Genomic DNA, 22,421 nt, shown 5'->3' on the forward strand with positions numbered 1-22,421 from the left:
ACTGCATGTCATATGTGCGTCGGCTAGATTTGGCTGGGGGTTCGGAGGGTGCAAAGCCGTACAGTTACGTACGTCGTGGCGTGTGGGGAGAGCTAGCGCTGTCGTAGCTTTGGTAGTGCAAGTGTATCCTTTGCTTGTGAGGGCCAGTGCCCCTATTGCACCCCCTTGGCAAGGCCCCTGCCCTCTTTGCCTTCCGTACATATTACTCGGCCCTTTCCCAACGGCGCTGCTGAGGCGTCATGCCTAAGGTCCCTAGATGAAACAAGGTAGCGTCACTCATTGATCTCGAGCCGTCCTCCTCACTCTCTCGATTACTCCTCTTTTTCTCTGCCATCCGCGTCTGTAATTGGTGCATTACTTGCACGCGATCTTGCAAATGGCTGGTGGTGTTATTTATTATTATGCAAAAGGTTCAAAACGAGTATGGTGGCTAGAAAACGAGTACGCATGCGCATATGGCTCCAGCCGGATTCTCGCCGTGACCGAAAACAAAATCGTAGCCAGAACATAAACTGAAGAGGAGGAGCGTTTCGGTGTGAGCTAAGTCGACCAAAATTGTTTCGCCATGCTCGTTCAATGCAACATCTGCGTTTTTCAGCAATGCTGCGTTGCCGTAAACAACAGAAAATGGTTTCGCTCTCTTCAACTTACCTCGTGCTTTCCGAGATGAAGCGCACCATGAAGTGCAACTATGAACCATTTCACGCGAATGCTTTCGTGCAACTCCGTCAACGTATGTCGACGCGGATCTGCGAAGCGAGTTCACTTGTCGGTTTTTATTGAAACGCCAGGCGCGCGTCTAATGCGTGTCTAGTGCATGCCGGTTGGTACAAATACATGTGGGTATACACGTATACAGAGCAGCTGTAGGTTGTAATCAACGCACCTTCATAAACATTTCACTCTTGACCAGTTCCCGCTTGAGCCGAAACGCGCTGCTTCGAGACACCTCACCAGTAGAACTCTCACTTTTCAGGAAGTTCCCAGCACCGCATCAGAATCACTTGGCATCACGATTGTCCAAATGGGCACATTAAAAAAAAAACGTCATCGCAGTGCTGCTGGACGAGTGTTCGTACCAGTCTGGTCGTAGTTTTTTTCTTGCGTGTGCACAAGCCTGTTGTAATGAATCGTCACAACGTCACGCCCTGTGGCCACTTACAGGATCCAGCAAGAAGCACGTTCACTGTGTCACAGCACGAACAAAACACAATCGGAGAAGTGGACTAGTTAGAACTGGACGAAATACCGCGGCCGTGGAACTAAAATGTACTACGCGAGACTTTTTTTTTTTTTTTTTTTATTGGCGCTAGTATGCCCTACGGCATCAGTTAAATAAAAAGGAGAAGTTTTGTTTCCTGTATGAAGGCCAGGAGTTGTCGATGCAGTGGACCGTGCGTCCAGCGCGTCAAGTCAGGTGGTCGGCCGGGGTGGTGGTGAAGGCCGCGTAGGTGGCGAGTGCGAGCCTGGTGAAGGCCCGGGCAGGTTCCCAATAGGTGATCAAGCGTTGCCTCTGTGGCTGGGGCAACGCAGAATGGGCACGTCGTTGGGGGAGGCTGTGCACCAGATGTCCATGTAGCCCGGATTGCAGGAGTCAAGGCGGCGCCCACACGAATCCTCCTGAGCGCAACCTCCTCTCGGCGAGTTAAGCCGCCGGGAAGGTCGGATCCACGCGGAGGAATGAGAGCACGCGTGGAGCGCCGGAGGGTTTCTTTGTGCACGAGCAAGCTGTCCTTCGGGGACAAACGAAGTAGAGGCAGCGGGTGTTGAACAGTCGCTGGATGGCAAGCGGCATCTGCTTCCACTTGAGCCGGTGCAGACCGGCGGGTCCACAGAACGCGGACAGGACAGGCACATGAGTGAATCAGTCGGTGTATATCGGAGGCTATATCGATGGAGCTGGTCACTTTTCGCAGCTCTCGAACTGCCTGCGTGGAGTCCGTATATACAAGCAATTTATCGTGTGACAAAGAATCCATTTTGGATATCATAACTGTTAACCCGTCCCGTATAGCAGTGAGCTCCGCTAATACGGATGGGAACGGTGCCTCTGTTACGTAAGAGCAGATATGTTGGATTTCAGGTTGCACGGGGCATACGAGACTGGTGTGCAGAACGCAATTATCGATAGCTGCGTCTACGTATACCGCTAGTGAGTTCTCGGTGGTAGTGACGATGCCCTCCTGCGCCGCTTGTCGGGTGGATTGTCGCAGGCGGGTCAGTGGTCGGTTGTCACTGGCCTGTGCCTTGAGCCATGGTGGAACTTCTGCCACGGGTGCGTCAGGCTGTGGCAGCGTTGAATCATAGTAGTGAGCTAGAGCTGCCGCCGCAGGAACAGCTTGACTCTTTAGGTAGCGAGCGACTCGACGCTGGTGTACAATTTCGTCGATGGTGTTGAGCTGCGCTTCCGCCTGGAGGGTCGTGATAGGTGTCATACGGGGAAGGCATGTAATCGCCCTCATGGAATCTCGGTTGGCGGTTTCGAGCAAGTCCCAGTCTCTCAAAGTCAGTCGTTGAAACTGAGCTTGATAAACGAGCCGAGGTTGTAGGATTGATCGCACCAAGATACGGGCCATTCGAGAACAGGCACCCCCCGTCTTTTGAGAGATGCGACGAATGAGATGGAGGGTATTAGCACTCTTCCGGCGAGCAGAGCGAACCCACGCATTCGCAGAGCCAGATGCGTCCAGTTCGACCCCGAGCACACGTATAGTGGATACAGGGGTGAGGGTATGGCCATTTAGGCTCAAACATATCGGCGTCTGCAGGAGGCGACGGCGACCTCGTCTGTTGGTGATAGACATGAATGCAGTCTTCGTGGCAGATAGTGTCAGTCCTATGCGCGCACACCAGTCCGACGCCTTGTCGAGAGCACTCTGGAGTGCCTCCTGCTGGCGTTGAAGGTCTGGATGTAGTGTCCACATAGTCAAATCATCGGCATACAGGAGGAAGAAGGCATCTGGAATGCGTGCTAGTTGCCACGCGAGGGGCAACAGGGCAATATTGAAGAGTATCGGGGCTAGAACCGAGCCCTGCGGTACACCCCGCTTCATTACAAAGTGTCCGGTTCGTTCCTTGCCTACTCTGATGCAGAAGGTACGGTGTGCCAGAAAAGACTCCACAAAGTCGCAGACGCGAGGCGGAAGTTGAAGCCATTGCATTATGTGATTGATCGCAGAGTGGCTGACGTTGTCGTAGGCCTTATGAACGTCCATGGCGAGAAGGGTTCGAATGCTGCTTGATCTTCTTCCCACAAGCACCATGGACGTCAAATGATCTAGGCCATCTTCCGTGCCCAGGTGCGGTCGAAAGCCAATCTGGGCCGGATGGTACCAGGCGTGCTTTTCCAGCCACCAGGAGATGCGCGACGCCAACATGCGTTCAAGAAGCTTGCACAACGTACACGTTAGAGCAATCGGCCGAAGATTAGAGAGGCTGTTCGGGTGCTTTCCCGGCTTAGGTATTGGCACAACTTCGGCATGCTTCCACGATTCAGGCAGCCCTCCGGTCGTCCAGACTGCGTTAAGCGTGTCCAGCAGCCACTGCAGTGCAGGGCCATCCATGTTCTTGAACACTTCATAGGAGATCCCATCTGGTCCTGGTGCCTTGCGTACTTTTGCCTGGTCAATTGCTGCCTGGAGCTCCGCCATCGTGTATGGCGCTTGCATGCCTTCGATGTCCGACGGACTGGGAGTCACGCCAACCTCCGGAGGCAGGTTACACGGACAGTCGAATTGTGGTGGGGCCAGGTTGTAGGCCGGGAAGAAAGCCTTAACTATTCCTGGAGCGAACTGGCTTGGCGTGCATCCAGAAGACAGACACGCACTGGCCGCTGGGTCCGGCGTACGGGTGCCTAGTTCCATACTCCGGAACGTTCGCCATATTGAGGCGGTTGAAGACGATGGACCGAGTGACGCACACCAGTCCATCCACCGTTCGCGGGCGAGACGCTTCTCGCAGCGACGCGCCGCAGCGGTGAGTCTGTTGAGGTTATCACGAAGCTCAGCGGCTGCCGGATCTCGGTTTAAGGCCAGCTCTGCACGACGGCGTGCTGCCCACAGACGCAGAAGATGTAAATTTGGATGTGGTCGGTTCTCCTCCACCCAGCTTGACTGCGTGGCGGCTTGTACAGCTCTGGTTAACACCTGCAATGGATCAGACGATGTATCAGCAATCGAGTCGTTCAGTTCATTGCGGAATAAGTCCCAGTTGGTTGTGTAGCATCGACGTCGGAGGCGGCGCTGGTTATACGCGGCCAAACCAATTTTCAACGGATGGTGATCACTCCCCCAGCAGTCTGGTTCTAGGTCCCACGAAACGTCACACATGCCCAACCACCACGAGAGATCGGGCGCATAAGGTGGAGCACAGGGATGATCCCACCGACGTGTAGAAGTAGCCGGGGCATTCAGAAGGACAAAGTGCGCGTCTGTAAATGTGTCTAGCACGATGTTGCCTCTAGCACTGGAAGAAGGGTAGCCCCACGACTGATGAGGTGCATTGAAGTCTCCCCCAACTAGTACTGGGCACCCAGGATAGGTTTGACGCAGGTGAGCCAGCCACCCCAAACGCAGTCGAGGAGCGCTGCCACTATACGGACGCACGTAAACTGAAACCACAATCACGTCAGTACGCGGAAGTCTAACGAGCACTGCCACCACTTCTTGCCACTGGTTACACCACTGCAGCAGGGGAACCTGCGTTTGAGGATATGTAGTCACAACATACACTGCAGCCTTGCCTGGAGGTCCCAACGCATTGGTGCAGCGTCGATCAGGGATGGTTGGGGAATCATACGCAGTGAATCCAGGGATGCGTGGAAGCGAATTCGTTTCTTGTAGAAGCAGGCACCAAGCGGGGAGCTTCCCCAGCGCAAGGCGATAGCGAAGCTCACCAACTTTATTTGCAAGTCCCCGGCAGTTCCACTGCAGGACACAGTGGTGGCGCGTTGCTTTCAAAGGAGTGGTCATTGCGGTGGAAGGTTGGCGAGCACCACCTTTGAAAGCTCTTGCAGTTGCCGGGCAACAAAGTGGAGGAGCTCTGCCGGAGTCATCTTGACTGGTGCTGACGCGCTTGCGCAGGATAATTCAGGCACAGAAGCAGCGTACGGCACGTCTGTACCGCGCATCGCAGTTGGTCCAGCGGGTCGAGCGAGATGGGTTCTGCGTTGAGCGAGGCGCTTGACTTCCATTTGGAGCTGCTGTATCTGTTGGTCAAGCTTCGCCAGATCGTCTGTACCCGTAACGCTCAATTTAGGCGTATTCGCAGGCTGCTGAACACGTTTTTTGCCCCGCTTGACGGCGTCGCTGTACGTGGGGACTTCATAGCAAGCATTTTCAGGTTCTACCAACGCTGGTGTGTCCTCTTCGGAGGGGGACAACAGTTCAAACCGGTTGCTAGTCGGAATGTCGGCGTCCCTTTCTTCTTGTGTCACCGAACGCTGGCGGCGCTTGCGTTGGCGACGGGCTTTGAGAGCCTTCTGTTTAACTGGACAATCTTTGGACGTTATTTCATGATCGTCCGTTTGGCAGAGCCCACATTTGTACGTGCGCGTCTCGACGGACTCCATGGAGGTGTCTGCGGGTTGGGGACAAGAGTCTCGCATGTGACCGGTACGAAAACACCGATAGCAGTGTACCACACCGGGCTTGTACACATGAAATTTCAGGATGCATCCATAGTACGTAATGCGGCTTGGTGGCGTTCGAGGCCCTTGGAGAGTGACAAGGCACGTGCGTCCACGGCCCATATAACGAGCTGTTACAATCTTGTGTGTGGAGCAGGTCAAAGCAGTGATAAGGCCCTCCGGCGATTCCCCTGGGTCAACCCCAGAGACCACATACCGACGCAAGTCCGAGCCGGAACTCAAGTACGCTTGCACCTGTACAGTACAATCAGCTGTGACTGGCAGAGTTTGCAGGTGGGTGAGGCGGTCAACGTCTGCTAGCGAACGCACCCATACGGATACGCTGTTGGTGGGATGGTGAATGGAGAAACCTTGAAACGCGGTGGTTTTGAGGCAGGTGTCGAAGGCTGACTGAAGGAGGCGATTTGACAATTTTGATACGTCGAAGCACTCACGAGGTTTTACGACGACTTTGTACTTAGACTCGGTGCCAGGCGAGGCGACAGCTGCCGGAGAGGGGCACTCCCGCTTGCTTACCGGTGTGGCTGAAGCAGACAAATCATCTATTCCCATTTGTGAGTCAGCCACGCGTTTCGCACTGCGTTTCGGAGCGGATGATGGTTGTGATGGCTGCGTCATAAGCTCCGCTGCAGCCATCGTTACTGGTTCACATGAAGAACACGGGAGCGTTGCCGCTGCCAGATGCAACCGGCGAGACGCCGGAACTGTCCTGGCGAGCGTCCCACGCACAATGTTGAAGTGAACGGCACCAAGGGTGGTTAGTCCAGGTCGTCGATGGTGTCCGGAAGAAGAGTGCTTGGGGGCGACCCCACGGCCTCGTCCAGGGCGTCCGGCAGGTCTGTCCTTAGCCGGTGGGGCCAGAGAGCTGGGCGTCGTTGCGTTGAGCCAGGGCGCAGAGAGTGGGGGAACGCCGGTGGGGCGATGGTCGCGCGAGCCGATGCTTCAGCCGATATTCACGGAGCCGTCGAAACGCGTCCGCTCTCGTCGGCAGCTCAGCTGCGTCTCCACTACGCGAGACGACATGGCTAAAGTGAGCTGGAAAATTCTAGCTCACTTTAACATGGCTAGTGGTGTAAAGCATGACCTACTACACTCCTGACCTGTTCAGATAGCGGGGTTCCTATGGGAGCGCGTGTCCCCGCTCTCGTTCAACCGCTCACCATTGGTGGCGCTACCTATAACCTGTTCGTCTGTTTCTTTACGGTTGTTTTGTAGGCGCTGGTATAAGAATGCCTGCATTCTGTAGTGAACTGGCGGCATATATGTGACTATTTCTTCCCATACATTGCTGGTTAAGCAAGGTGTTCAGAGCGCTTGAGTATTTATAGCACACTGGTTGACAAACGTGGGAACCCGTAGATTTACACGATGTAGGGCAGCCTATGCGTGGTAGCGTGCATTTTATTGCAAAAAAATTCTGAATGTCTTTTAGTATTATTATTTCTGAATAATTCTAAATTTTGGATCATAAATACGCACTACGAGTGCTTTGTTGGTCAAAATTTGACCACAAAGAGTGAAGATGACGTCAGCGAGCAGGTGCTGACTAGCGCCACGCCGCTCGTAGGTGACGGCCCTAGCGGCAGAAGGTATGAACTAGAACGTGGGCGCTGGAAGAGGTGCTCTCTGGGCAGGTCAGGAGTGTAGTAGGTCATGGTGTAAAGTATAGAACTGCACAACGTTGCCGGTTGAGTAACGCACATCCCGCTTGCTCTTGTGTTGTGCCGTTTAAGTTCATAAAGGTAACTGTTTAGTCTACGTCTTATTTCGTTCAATTTTGTTTCATTTACATCTATTCACCGTAGCAACGGAACCCAAACATTCGCTTTTGGATGAAAGTTTTAAACCTTCTAGGGGGCGCTTCAGGAACATAGGCGAAGAGGAAAGGGAAAGATGTCGCTACCTTGGAAACTTGTTTCATCTAGGGTAGGGTGGCTAGAAGGGGCCCTATCTAGGGCCGTGTCGCCTGTAGGCAGACAGAAATTAGGTGCCTTCTTCCTTTTCCTCATGAACCACTAACAACAACAACCTTAGTCATGCCACGCCGAGTATGTGCACGTGGTGTCATCTGCTAGCAGAAGCTTGTTGCGGCTAAGGAGAACATGGAGAAACTTGGTTGGATGGACAGATTAAATGGATTGATGTGGTTGTACTCTTTAGATCAGGCGGCGTCTAACGCCACCTTGCCGTAATACTTAGTGAACCAACAACTAGATTTATCTTTTTTTTTCCTTTAATTAGGAAAGTATAGGACTGGTAGTATGCAGTGAATGGTTTAATTTTCACTCGCGCCTTTACTTTAGCCATCAGTCAGATAGCCTCCTTTTAGTTAATTCACCCGCTTAATGTCGATTTTGCGCTCCCTGTCTCTAAACCACAGTGCTTTGAAAAACTGCGCAATCATCCTGAACTATAGAGTGGAGCCCTTTACAGAACATTATCAAGTGTTTGGCAGTTTTCTCCTCCTCCCGGCATGTACTGCATGCAATCATGCCATGTCTACCCCTTCGTATTTGGCCCGATATGTCTTGGTTTGCAATAATGGACCGTCCTGGCCTCAAACAGTTGAAAACTACCCCGAGTATTATCATAGATCCTTTCCTTCGCAATTTTCTGCTTAAAAGTTCGATAGATATCTAGTGCGGACTTCTTAATCATGCCAATTCTCCAAATGTCAGTCTTCGTTTCCTTCGCCTTCTTCTTAACCGATAGTTCTTTTTGCTTTGACCCCCTACTGTTTTCTAACTATTTAACCGTCAATTTCTGGTTCGCTTCCTCTATTTTGTATCGACATTCTTCATGTACAAGTAGCTGAAAACCTTCCTAGCGCAACGCTCCTCCTCAATTTCTCTCAATCGCTTCTCAAACTTTATCTTGCTGCTAGCTTCCCTGCCATCGAATGATGTCCATCCCATATCACCTTGTACTCCCGGCGCTGCCAGCGCCACCAAACCCCAGAAGTCGCTCGGCGCTGCCTGACCGGTCGGCTAACGCCGACGCGGGGAGTTTTGCAACCTGAAAAACAGTTATGCACTGGCTCGGCACTCGGAGTTTGCATAAGTGATCCACAATAAGCGCGAAATCACGCGCTAAAAACAAGACAATCAAGCTTTCCGGAAACCATTATGATCTTCTGCAAAACTGGTACGATAAAACTGAGTCTGTTGAGTTACTTGTACACGAGTTTTAAACAATCGAGCGCATGTGGACTGATATGAGAATCGGTAGTCTATCGCAGAGGCTGCCGACAGAACGAGCTAGCGTACGCTTCGTGGTTTTCATACTTCTCCTCTCTTTGTAGTTCACAAGGAGCCACTTATGATGTAGAGCGGCATAAAGTGCTGCTTTTAAAATTTACAATAATGAATGAGCAGCTAGGCGGATTCGTGCTGTTTCCAATTGCACGTCGTTTTTTTTTTTTTTTTGCGACTGGGTAAGCAGGATTCTGAAACAGGAAATTTTCCGACACTATTTTGACACGCCTGCGTGTTCACTCGTGCACCACGCCGCATCGCAGGTGTGCATACACCGATAAAGGTTCAGCACTGCATTTAATGAGCTACAAGCGAGCAATTACTCTTTCGCCTTTCGCAGGCTACGACGCGTGCGCTCCATATGCAGACGCTCTTTGATGGATTGATGGATGGATAGATGGATGAATGAATGTGGCTGTACCCTTTGGATCGGGCGGTGGCTAGCGCCACCAAGCCGTAATACTTAATGAACCAAAAACTAGATTTGCTTTTTTTTCCTTAAATAGTTAGGTTGAGGATTCGTACTTTGCAGCGAAGGGTTGAATTTTCACTCGTGCCTTGACTTTATTCACCAATCAGATAACCTTCTTCTAGTTAATTCTACCCGCTTAAAGTCTATTTTGCCCTCCCTGTCCCTAAAACCCAGTGCTTTGAAAAACTCTGCGCCGTCATCCTGAACTATAGGGTGAAGCCCTTTACATACCACTATCAAGTGTTTGGCAGTTTCTTCTTCCTCTCCACACGCACTTCATACCGTGTCTACCCCTTCGTATTTGGCCCGATATGTCTTGGTTCGCAATACTCCCGTCCTGACCTCAAACAGTAGAGAACTACCCCGAGTATTATCATAGATCCTTTCCTCGGCAATTTCCTGCTTAAAAATTCGATCGATCTCTAGTGCGGACTTCTTAATCATGCCAATTTTCCACATATCTCAGCTTTCTTCGCCTTCTTCTTAACCTATAATTCTTTTTGGTTTGGCCCCTGCTGTTTTCCAAGTATTTACCGGTCAATTTTCTGGTTTGCTTCCTCCATTTTGTATCGACATTTTTCATGTACAAGTAGCTGAATACTTTCCTAGCCCAACGCTCCTCCCCCATTTCCCTCAATCGCTTCTCAAATTTTATCCTGCTGCTAGCTTCCCTGCCCTCAAATGATGGCCATCCCATATCACCTTGTACTCCCTGATTTGGTGTATTCCCGTGAGCTCCTAAAGCAAGCCTACATATTCCACGTTGCTTAATTTCTAATCTTGCTTGAACTTCTGATTTCATGCGCAAGACCGCATTGCCGAACGTCAGACCAGGAACCATGACCCTTTTCCATATTCCTCTCACAACATCATACCTACTGTAATTCCTCAGTGTCCTGTTTTTCATTACCGCTGCATTCCTGTTACCTTTAGTCGTCACGTATATTTCGTGTTCCCTTAGGTACTGGGCCCCATTGATTATCCATACGCCCAGACATTTGTATTTATCTGTTATCTCTAGCGTGACCTCCTGTATTCTAAGCTCACTACCTTCGTTCTCATTAAAAATCATGACTGCTGATTTTTCCTTTCTGAATTTGAAACCTAACCTATCTCCCTCATTACAGCAGATGTCCACCAATATCTGCTAATCTTTCTTGTTGTCAGCCATTAGCACTATATCATCTGCGTACATCAATACTGATAGTGCCTGTTCAATGAGGTTTCCTCGTTTGACGAAAGAGAGATTGATGCCCAGTTTACTTCTCTCTAATTTGGCCTCTAATCCTTGTAGGTACATCATGAATAATAAGAGTGACAGGGGACACCCCCGCCTAAGCCCCCGTTTTAGCTCTGCAGGCTTGGATACCTGTTTTTCCCACTTTATAATTATACCTTGTTACCTTTATAGATGTTCTTTAAAAGATTAGTGACCACATCTTCCACGCCTAGACTGTCCAGTATTCCCCACAATTCCTCTTGAACCACGCTATCGTACGCTCCCTTGATATCCGAAAATGCTATCCACAGAGGCCTGTGTTCCTTTTCTGCTATTTCGATGCACTGCGTCTGTGAGAACAGATTGTCTTCCAACCTCCTTTGTTTCTGAAACCCATTCTGCAGTTCCTCCAGTACCCCCTCATCTTCTATCTATGCCTGCAGTCTTTCCTTTATAATCTGCATCGCCAGCCTGTAGACCACTGATCACTGTTAAAGGACGGTACTTGTTTATGTCAGCTTTGTCCGCCTTTCCTTTATAGATCATGCTCATCCTGCTAAGTTTCCATCCATCGGGAACTTCTCTATCGTATATTATTTTGCTCACTGCCTCTCTCAAAGCCTGCTTAGACTTCGGACCTAATGTCTTTATCAGCATAATTGGAATGCCATCTGGGCCTGTTGATGTACTACTAGGAACCCTTTTCTCAGACCTTTCCCACTCTTGTTGCGAAAATGGAACCATTGCGCCACTTGATTTGTCCATGTCGATTGTGGTGCATAAAGCTCTTATTTGTTGAAATTTTTCTGTCACCCTTGTTCATATGTATTCAATAGCTTCGCCCCCTTCTAGCCTAGCATCTTGAGCTGTAGTTATAAACCTCTGCTCTAGGCTCGTCTCATTTCTTAGGGAGTTTAGATGGTTCCAAAATTTCGCAGCTGCCTTTCTATCTTTTTTATGTACTTCTGCCAGCCACTGAGCTTCTTTTCTTCTAATCTATTCATTGATCAGAAGGGATGCATTCCTTCTACAGCTCAGACAGATTTCCCTTTTTTTTTTCAACATCATCTGTCGGTTCACTCCGCTGCTTAGCATGTGTGTGTTCCCTAGAGGCTTCCTGATGTTTTGCTATGGCCCTCTTAACTTCCTCATCCCACCAGCTTTTGGGTTTGTGACTGTAGCGCCGCCGCTACTGTCATCCGCCCGAGTAACATAACTTGAGAATTACCGAATATCGCCATTTATTATATCCCCGGCGAAGAGACTTTTGCCGCGCTCGTAAACATAAAGTGGCTACCGTACAAATTTGGTAACCGTTACCGGGTACCAAATCTAAATTTTTATAAACACAGCTCTGCTCAAGCACTTTCGCCACTGTGCACGTTCTGTGATGAACTTTAAACATTAGATCATTTCTTTTTGACCGGCGGGTGGTTTAACACAGTACGAAAAACCATTTTAGAAATACCTTTACGTGGTATTGGTATGGATTTATCTGTGCCTGTCATTTTGCCTTTTGTAGCTTCCATTTCTGGGTTCGCTAATGCGACAGTATGCGAGGCCATCCGGGACTATATTGACGAAACTAATAGGTTGACTAATTAATTTGTTTCATAATGTTTACGAGTCTACAAAATTATATACGTATAAAATCAGATTATTGTTCTATTTTAGGAATAATTTCGTTTCTTCATTTAAATCATTATATGCATTAGATCTTAGCACCACGATTTCCTAGGTCATCGGTAATCTTTCTATTATATCTCTATTATTATCGTTTCTTCATTTAAATCATTATATGCATTAGATCTTAGCACCACGATTTCCTAGGTCATCGGTAATCTTTCTATTATATCTCCATTATTCTTATTATGAACAGTAATTTTTAAAACCACTCAATTCTTGGCCGGTCTACCATAGTGGGTATGCGCCATGGACAATAGGTGAACAAGAACAAGTGGCGCGACCGCATCGTTCATCTAAGGAGCTTAGTTCATTCCACTGCCCCCATATTAACTCTATGACTTCTAGTATACCATATTCTAGTCTTTACTTTCGTGATTTTCCAGCCCAGTTTTTCCTCTAGAGTGCTACGCGGTTGTTGTAGAATTTGTGTTTGCGTGCTGCTGACTTGTGCTTGCCGTACATTCTCAAGGTGGACTTGTGCATCACTCCTGAGCGCAATCTTCCGTTTTCCTTAGAAGTGTGGCAGCTTGGGCTAGTTGGTATAGCATGACGATAGTTATAGCGCGAGAACAAAACTACGACACAGAGTCCTTGTCTCCGTGTCGTCGTTTTGTTCTCGCGTTATGACTATCGTCATTCTGTTTTTTCACCCCACAGACCCATGCATGTGGTGCGAGGCCCTCGGACGTTCCACTGTCCGTTTCGCCGAAGCAATCGAACTTCCCGCGCGAGCGACCCGTCAGTTGATGAGTGGCTATGAAAGAGGAAAAGGAAGAGAAAAGTGAGCCCCGTTATTGTCTGCTTCATGAGCGACACCGCCACAGTAGCTCACAAGGGATGGGGGTGAGGAGGGATAAAAAGGATAGGAGTAAAGATGTGGGAAAGCCGAAGAAGGAGAAGAGAAGAAGAGACGTGTGGTGGTAAGCCACAGCGAGCGAGGACAAACCGAGGGGATAGAAGAGATAGGAAAGATGGAGCACGGTCACTGGAGTCCGAGGACGGGGCGCACCTGCGAGAGCTCCTTTCGGCGTCGGTGGATGGCGTAGAACAAGTCCAGTAAGTCAGAGCTGCACTGTCGTCGGAGGTGGAAGGTCGTCGGCGGCAGGAGATGACGTAGGGCGAGTCCAGTCGGCCAGAGCCACGTTGACGCGGGAGATCGCAAGCGCGCGGAGCGCGCGAGCGCACGACCGGTCAGCCCGAAATCCAGCAAGCGAGTCCTCGAGCGACCCGTCAGGTCGCACGTAGGGTTCACTAGTCAATTGGTTCAGTTAACTCTACACGGCGCCACTGTACCAACTGCGCCGTGGCCGTCCCTTTGGCGTGTACGTTGTTACCATGGTTGTGGCCATCAACCGCCTTAGCTAGAACAATTCTATCACTGTGGACTAAAGTCAGTGTTTATAGTATCTATTACGTTGGCTTGAGTCACTCTAGCTTCGGCACGAAATGGGCGGTTCAGGCGGAAGAAGCCATCCCGCCGCACGGAAAGCGTAGCAAGCGATGTCTCGTTAGCGCTGTTTGCCGAGCCCGGTGTGCTGCCGGGCGACGTGTAAGACTATTCTGAACAATGGGAAAACGGAAAGGGAAAGTTTGTGCTGTGGTCGGGTGCAGGAACTGTGATGGATACATTAGGCTTTGGAAGACGTTGGTGTGCGAAACACACGCGCCGTTGTTGCATCAACACTGCCCGTGCCCGAGGCCGTTTTCCATGCACCGGATTCCTCAAGGCGAGAAAAACAAGGTTACCCGGCAGTGCTGGCTGGATAATCTACAGAGAGCGAACTTCGATCCAAACACAGCGTCAAGAGTAAGTTACCGATTATTCACGTAACAAATAATGCGAGTGGCCTGAGAATAGCGTCGCCTAAGCTTTTGCCGCGGTGCGCTATGTGGGACCAGCGCTGGATTGGTGACGCGCCTAAAACGAGCACCTGGCGGCGAGTCGCGACACAACTCGGCTGCTCGCGCACAGACGACCGTCCGCAGTGTACCACTCTGAGAGCACGCGCGTGTGCCGCTGCCGCGCTTCATTTTGGAACGAATAGCTCGAAAAGCCATTGCGCCATTAATACTGCTATGTGGTTTAGAAAAATAACTTTGTCCAAAGGCAGCTCTCGCATAAAAATCACTAAAAAACGGAGAGAAGCCCTGGAAAGCGGACTGCGTCTATGCATAAAGTATCGAAGAGACAGTGCTGTGCTGTGATGGCAGTACCCTCGTCCTCAATTTCTGGTTGCGTGCTGGGTTTCGGGCGAATGTAAGTACTGGCTGACATGCCCTCATTAATAAGTCCGTGCTGCGATGATACCATGCTGCCAACATTTGCAGTGAAACAAAACGAAAGTAGAGTAAGTGGTAGCTGCATAATTTTTTTTTGGCATCGTTTGTACGCCCTGTCCGCAGTATGCAGGCACGGGTATGTTGATCAAGCAAACCACTATGGCAGCATAGCACGTGTAATGTCACGCTACTATTCTTGAGTGTGCGGAATAGATTAGCGACCGCGGCAACCGCACTTTGATGGGGCGAAATATAAAAAGAACACCCGTGAACCAGATACATGTGTGCATTAGAGAACCCCAAGTGCTCACAATCTTGATATGCACACTACAGCGTACCTCAAAATTGTATCTTGTTTGGCAGATGAAAGCCTAGCAATTATCGATGGTGAATGGACACCTTCATTTTAGGCCGACACATGCCAGCAAAAAAAACGAAACTGTGTTGTTAGGCGAACTAAACGAGTGAAAATTGAAAACATTTGATACTTTTCTAGCAAGCCATATATTCTGATGTTACTTAGCTACGGCAGCCTGTGAGAAAAACTCACTGCATCGGCTGACTCCAGAAAGCTAAGCTTCAAGTTGTTCACTGCTTTGTTCGTAACAAGAACCTTATCTTTTGCACAAATTAAGTTGAACAGAGGCATCTCTGCGTCGGGTGTTCACCGCGCGAGTATCTTTTAGGTGAACGTGGCTCCACACAAGTCTTGTAGACAAGGCAGCTTTTCTTTACAGGCAACTGTTTACAAAGAAAAAAAAGAAGAAAACCTACTTGCCTATCGTATCATTCACTTCACTTGGTGGCATCGGAGCTTGGTGGTGGTGGTCAGATAGATGGACGCATAAGAACTTTGTTAGTCCTGAGGTGCACGACTCAATGCTCAGTGGGTCAGATGAAGAAAAAAAAAGTTTACATCGGCCGTCTGTTGCATAGTACGCTCATTTTATTTCCTGCAAAATGCCATTCAATCTCGACTTTTTGGCCCTGGTTTCCACTGGTGGCTGCCTTCACTACCGAATAAATATAGCAGACACGCGCCGTTCGGTTTAGAAACGAGCCCGACAGCACTAGACAGGATAGCGAGAGCAGAATTTTGCTCGCCTGACGGCTTGGATGCAATACCGTCTCCTCTTTCTGCATCCTCTCATTCCTCTATACGTCCTCCGTCTTTTTATGTATGGTTGCACTAGAATATGCCAAAGTATCGTCAGTGCCCTTTGGTTTCGTTACGGCGATGCGCGTACGCACCACCTCTACCTGCGTCACTCTCGTCTGCGAGAGCAGCTGAGATGTGCGCGCTCTCACTGCCAGGGTGATCGTGGAAACTCCAGCGCTGGTTCCCTATTAGGAGGAGTAGTGTCATAGGTGTCTCTACACGGGTGCCCCCCTCCACCACTGGAAAAAGTTAGGGGGGTGGTGCCACCCCCATTTTCGGCAGTGGTCATTGCCGGCTGCACACTGAGAAACCGTCAACTGAGGTGGAATTTGACTTTTATGCAGCAATCACTGAATTACATAATGAAATAATTTGTCCTACATTTTTGCAGTGGAGGTTTTCTTCCGTATCTGATGACCAGGCTCTGTCGGTACAGGTCGCCCATGTGATGCTTTTCAGTGAAGCAGTGCAGGGAAGGCTGTCTCTGAGTAGGGACTCTGTAATATTGGAAGATTCTGTCATGCTCTATTCTGCTCAGTGTGGGCTCATTTTACATAATTGACATTGTGAATGCGGGCAGAAACTAGTAAACATTTTATCGGCCAATTAAACTCTCTTCTTGTTTCAGGAAATTCATTTTATTTCATCAGAAAGGAATCGCATCACCGCTGCTCTGTAGTCAATTTCCTGTGAATCAGTTAGTGTGCAGAAAGTTTAAGTGTTTTAGTTGGGCAGTGTTGGGGGAGCTTAAAAAGGTTTATACACATTTGTTTCCTGCTTCACCTTGCTTATCATATCCCCTTCAGCAGCGGTGTTTACAATTGTACACATCCAACTTGGGAGGTGTGTCATCCGCTGCGTGTTTCTTCAAATGGCTTGAAACGCAGTGTGCACATTTCTACAGCCTTGCTGAGTCATCAGCCAGCAGTCATTTAACTTTATTGTGCTGTGTATTGCTGCAAAAGATCACTTTCCTGCAGACTATACCACGTTCAATGACCGTTCGATGTGCTGCGTTCCAGGACTGACGTCAAGACTTTTTTTTCGTTGTTCGAAATGAGTACAAACCAAAAAACAAACTGTGCATTCATCTTGGGCCTGCTTTTGATTCTTTTTATGCAGCAGAGATTCAAGCTGACTGACTGCAGGATAAATAGATCTTTATTTACACATTAATTGCGGAAAGTCACTCGACACCATGCATTCCTTCATTTTCTTTCTTGGAATATAATACTAAGTACCTTGAAATCATGCCATGCAAATTTGATGCATGTGCAGACAGTGGATCATAATTCGCGTCCGAAGGTTATTAGTATCTTGCAGCGATTGCGGCAAACTTGGAACAAGGCAAGGAATAATGTACACAAGTACACCAGTAAACTTGGCTTTCAAGCTCGTCCTGCAATTTGATCCACCGTACCAGGGGAATGGTCGTGGTCCACGGTTTTCCGGACTAGAGATATCGATTTCACAGCCGGGCTAGTTGGTCTTGTGTCATCTCTAATTGAAGCAGAATAAAACTCTGAAAGCAAAGAAGCACACTTGGGAACTGCTGTTTTTTCCCTCCCCTTCTCCTTTATAGTAAGAATGAGTTTGTTTATTACATATATGAATCCATCTTGCTAGCTCCTATAAGTAGCTGCTGCCAATATGATCAGCGGACAGCCTTCTCGAATTGTGTTCCGAATGTGACACTTTCACACTGTAATGAAAAATGTTTAGGTATTGTTCAGCATAATAATGCTCTGTTTAGTGTACACAAATCAATTTAACAGTGCGAGATTTCACAGTTTTATGAGATCATGTGACAAGCCCGTGATATTATTACACAACAAAAGCTTTTGATGAATTGCCAGAAACCAATGCTCACAAAAATGCCATATTGAGTTTAGTGAATTCTCTTATTTTTTATGTAGTCGTGCCAGGGGAAGATCCAGCCACCCATTTCAGGGGGGCAGTTGCCTGAATTACCACCGGAAAGGGGGGCGAGGTCATTACTCCTTTGTTTTTACTAGCACAAAAACCCTGTAATTGCATGAATATCGTTAATGTGTGCTCACAGTGGTCCCACTCTTTTGTCCTAACTGGGGATGGCAAATAAACGACAAACACTGAGGAGAGAGTGAGGGGTGCTGACAAGCTCTGGCAGGGCGATCACTCCTACCACCCTCCCTCCGGATCTGCCACCGAGTCGCGCATGAGTCGTCATTGCATGATAGATCATTTATGGATCGTTTCTTGCATTAAGTTGCGAGCAGGTGCTATGTGTATGACCCATAAAATTTTGACAAATCATAAAAAGCTGGAGGTCAAGTGAAAAGAAACAATGCGGGGTAGTATAATGTTATAATCAACCACATTTTTTCAAAGGAAGTCTGTGCTTACATCATTTGCATAGATATTTAGAGGGGCAGGAGGGCCCTCCTAGCAATTTATTTATTTGTGAAACCCTCCGGGTGCATTTGGACGTTGTAGAGGGGAGGAGGTAGAACTATAGTTGAACAGCAAAATAAATACATGATTATGCCAAGACATTATCGTGAAGATAAACATAATGGTAAATATTACAGACAAGGAGTACAATTTATTAAAAGAAAAGTGAACTCAAGCTGCGAAGAATACAGTAAGCTGCCAATAATAGTTCCGCCATTCAGTACAATTCATGATTGCAAATTTATTATTGCATTCTTAAAACAAATCTAGTCGGTGACGGTTACTAATGATGCAAGTAGATTATTTCGATCTATTGAGGTCTTGGTAAGGAATGATTGAGAACATGCTAAGGTGTTGTGACGAGGTACGTTGACCTTATGCACATGATCATGGCGAGCTGAATGGTACGGTGCCGGGTGAATACAAAGTGAGCAAAGGAAAGTATTGTAGTAATAGATTTTATGAAATAATAAAATGCATGATTTATTTCTACAAATATAGAGTATTGGAATATGGAGCATACTCTTCATTTATGAAACACCATCAGTGTGATGATAATTACCTAGGATGAAACAAACAGCACATTTTCGCATCCATTACGTTTCATTAATGTGACTTGATGAGGATTCCAGATGGATGAGGCGTATTCCAGTGCGGGGCGACTGTAGATCATATATAGCAGTCATTTTGATTGCACAGGTGCAAGCAAAAAATTTCTTTTCAAATATTCTTATGAGCAGTTAGCTTTCGATGTTATGTATTGTATGTGCTGTTTCCAAGAGAGTTCGTTGGGAATATGAATGCCTAGATAACGGTAGCTGCTAACAGATTGAAGGGGGCAGTTATTTAGTGCGTAGACAAGGCACATTGTGTTAGAATGAAAAATGCACATCGATTTACATTTATTAATGTTGAGCTCTATGCAACCTGGAGGTGCCACTTAAATATTGCCACAGGCATGGAACGAGGTTTAGCCATGCCAATGCGAGTATGTGCCATGGTGTGAAAAAAAGAAGAGGACGGTTGGTGTGCTCGTGCTCTAACGTTCGGTTCGGCTCGACGTCCAGTGCTGCCCCTGTGAACAGACGTTGTGGTCGTTCTGTAATCACGTGACAATACGTTGTTCAAGTCGGGTTGAAGGGTTGCTATGTCAGAGGCATCATTAATTTTACGATATACAACGCAGTTGTCTGCCAATAAACAAAGTGTTTAGGAAATGTTATTGGGTATATCATTATTATTTATTAAAAATAAAAGAGGAGCTAGAATAGACTTTTGAGAAACACCTAATTCAACGGGAGCTGAATCAGATGTGAAGCCATTGGCAAAAACAAATTGAGAACGGGAAGAAAAAAAATTTTGCATCCAGGCAAGTACTCTCGGGTCAATGTTTAGTGTGCTTAGTTTGACTAGAAGCAATGCATGTTTAACCCTGTCAAACGCTTTTCGAAATTCAAGAAAATACAGTCAATAAAAAAATTGTCTAAGTCATTAGTAAAAAATACAAGCTGAGTCTCCCAGGAAGGTAATTTGTAAAAGCCCTGTTGAGACTTGTAGAAAACATTGTTTTCTTCCAGAAACGAAACAAGGTTAGATAATATAATGTGCTCCAATATTTTACATGGTATCGAGGTTAACGATATGGGCCAGTAGTTATATGGGTCATGAGTATCACCAGACCTGGAATTCTGAATAATTTTTGCTGTTTTCTAGTCAGAAGGTAAAGATAAAGTTGTGTATGATTGTGAAAAAATGCTCTCCAAGACAATTGAGGAATATTCACTGATATTTTTCAGAAATATCGCCATGATTTCAGCGATTCTGCACAAAGACATAAGCTTGAAGCTGTGTATTATTTTTGTTATGCCGGTGGAGTTGAAAATTATCGGATTCATGTGTAAAAAGCTGCAGTGCGGTAGCCATGCTGGTTCGACGTCATGTCGTGTTGGTCAGAAAGCTTTTATAAACGCATTGTTTAAAATAGTAGCACAGTAGTGGGTATGGGATGACCGGTAGATGAACTGAGGGACATTATTTTTGATTTGGTAGGTTTTATTACATTCCAAAAGTTTTTAGAATGATTGATAAGCATTTTCAGAAAATGGAATTAAAAATAAAAACTTAGTATTCTTTAGAGCTAGTGTATAGGTCAAGGCAGCTTCTTTGTAAGCCATCCATGTAGCCTTGCTTTGTAACCACTTAGCTGTATGAAAGAGACATTTTTTTGGTTTGACAGTCGTTTAAAGAAATTAATATACCATGGCGCATTGTTATTCGAGAGAACACACCTCGTCGGAATAAACTGGTTGACAAGATTGTGAATTTTTTCTTTAAACATATTCCAGTTACCATTGAGTGAGCATTTAGCAACATGAAGAAGAAAATTATAAAGGAAAACGTTAAATTCATGGTTGATAGTGGTGAAATTGGCTTTTTTGTAAGGGTTTGAGACTGTAACGGGACGGGAATATTGAAAGGCTAATGGTAAAGTGTAAGACGTCATGATCACTCAGGCTGGGTGAGTGTGCAACCTGGGATATGATATCTGTTGATGACGTTAAAACGAGATATAGAAGGGATGATGCGGTGTTCCTTATCTGTGTCGACGAAGTAACACCTTGAAGTTGGCTAAAGTTAGTTGTGATGAGTGAAGAAAACGATGAAAACGACGGAAGTGCGGGGCAAGGCGCGTGGGATTTTGAGCCAGCTGTGCGCGTGAGGTCAGCCAATCAGCTGATGACTTGTGGTGGCCCATAGAGGTGGCGTACCACGATTGGGCCACGTGTGACCATTACGTGGCGGTAAGCTTTGTGGCTGGGGATGAGCCGAAGCAGCGGCAAACGGGAGACAGCGAACCGAAGCGTCGGACGCAGGCGATCCAGGTTCCAGTCAGGGAACGCGGCCGTCCACGCTACTGCCGTCCAACTACCAGCTGGAGTGACGTTGCCGGCACGAGTACTGCATCTTGGGGCGCGGCCTGGCCTGCTGTTCTTTTCCTTGTCGAGGGAATCGCGGATCTCGGCGAGGCGTCTCCGTAGTCAGACGTTCGGCACAGCAACGTACGTGGCCTGGCTAATGGTCACGGTTGCGTTGAGCATCGCGTCTCGACGCAAGCTGTTCGCTGGACGGGCTGACCATTGACACGCATGGAGCATCGCGTCTCCGATGCGGGTTGACTGCTCCGTAGTCGTACCCACGCCGTCAAATGCCGTCGTCACCAGAGCGTCGCACATCAAGACGCAACCCGCTTCTGATCGACTGTCACCGCCTCCTGCCCTGTACCTCGGCGTTTGTCGGGGCCCGCATCTCATTGTGAGGTTTTGGAACTCTGCGCCTTGAGCTCGCGTTCATTTGTTTTATCGCTTAATCAGACAGTTTTGTTACTTATTCGGCTTCACGGTTTTTCTGGTTCTGTGTTCTATGTTTTTCCTTCGTGTTCTGTCATAAACGTCGTGTGTGTTCTTACCGCGTCGTCTCAAAGTCCATTTCTCCTAACACGGCACGGAAAACAAGCGTGACGAACTTAAGCCCTGATAAAGAATATTTGCATTACAATAAATGGCAAGCATGCCAGGATTAAGGTCTTCTTTTAAATATATTTAAGACCCTCACCTTGTTTGTGTGCCGTGTTTGAGGAATGGACCTGGAAAAGTAACCACCGTTCACTGTAGAACATAGTACGAATTCGGCCGAGGAAAAATAATTGGTTGTAAAGCGGTTAGGTGCAAGCTAATGAGAGGGCCAGGAGTATCGAGGTAGTTGTGTGATCGTGAGGGTAGCGAGGTTTTGGTGCGGGAGGGCTTGACACACTAATGTAATAGCGAAATGGGCACGATGGTAGATCCCGTTTCGGACAAACTAGAAACATCCATGCGCCCTGGCTTTAGCACAGTTGGTGAAACAGGAGCCTTAGGTCGTGTGAAAGATCACGCTAAGCTTGCGGTGAACGTGGCTTGACGGATGACGGCTACGGAAGTCTTAAGAACATTGTAAGTGAACAGCGCTTGACATTGTGAGTTGGCGTTTGGCGTAGGCGCCTTGCAGTTTCGGAAGACGTTAGGCTTGAGGGCTCGAAAGCGCTGCTTAGTTTCATGCTACGCTTCCAGGAGAATATCAAGTAAGCTAGACTTGATAAACTCAGCTTCTGTGAAGACTGAGTGAAGGCAGCCTATACTAGAAGACTGAGTTGCTGTTGTTTAAGAACTCATGAGTGTATACCAGGAAGTTCTAGACTGTTTAGTACATAAGAGAATGAAATCTTGTGCAGTGAT

The 22,421-nt window shown here is 47.7% G+C and overlaps 1 protein-coding gene across 3 annotated transcripts in view; it reads left to right on the forward strand.

Annotated features, from left to right (window-relative positions):
• The first annotated feature begins 13,077 nt into the window (after window positions 1-13,077).
• The window catches only part of LOC142761628 (uncharacterized), a 93,513-nt gene continuing 84,169 nt past the window's right edge, over window positions 13,078-22,421 (forward strand). The window contains exon 1 of one of the 3 annotated variants that reach the window (XM_075890634.1): window positions 13,078-13,334. In XM_075890634.1, coding sequence (XP_075746749.1) covers window positions 13,153-13,334 — 182 coding nt within the window. In that variant the 5' untranslated portion in view covers window positions 13,078-13,152. Of the gene's footprint in view, window positions 14,086-22,421 lie in introns of all 3 variants that reach the window. The other 2 variants (XM_075890633.1, XM_075890635.1) reach the window with 2 other exon arrangements.

Source organism: Rhipicephalus microplus, chromosome 3 (genome assembly GCF_043290135.1).
Source record: "Rhipicephalus microplus isolate Deutch F79 chromosome 3, USDA_Rmic, whole genome shotgun sequence".
In the NCBI taxonomy this organism is placed as follows: Eukaryota; Metazoa; Arthropoda; class Arachnida; order Ixodida; family Ixodidae; genus Rhipicephalus; species Rhipicephalus microplus.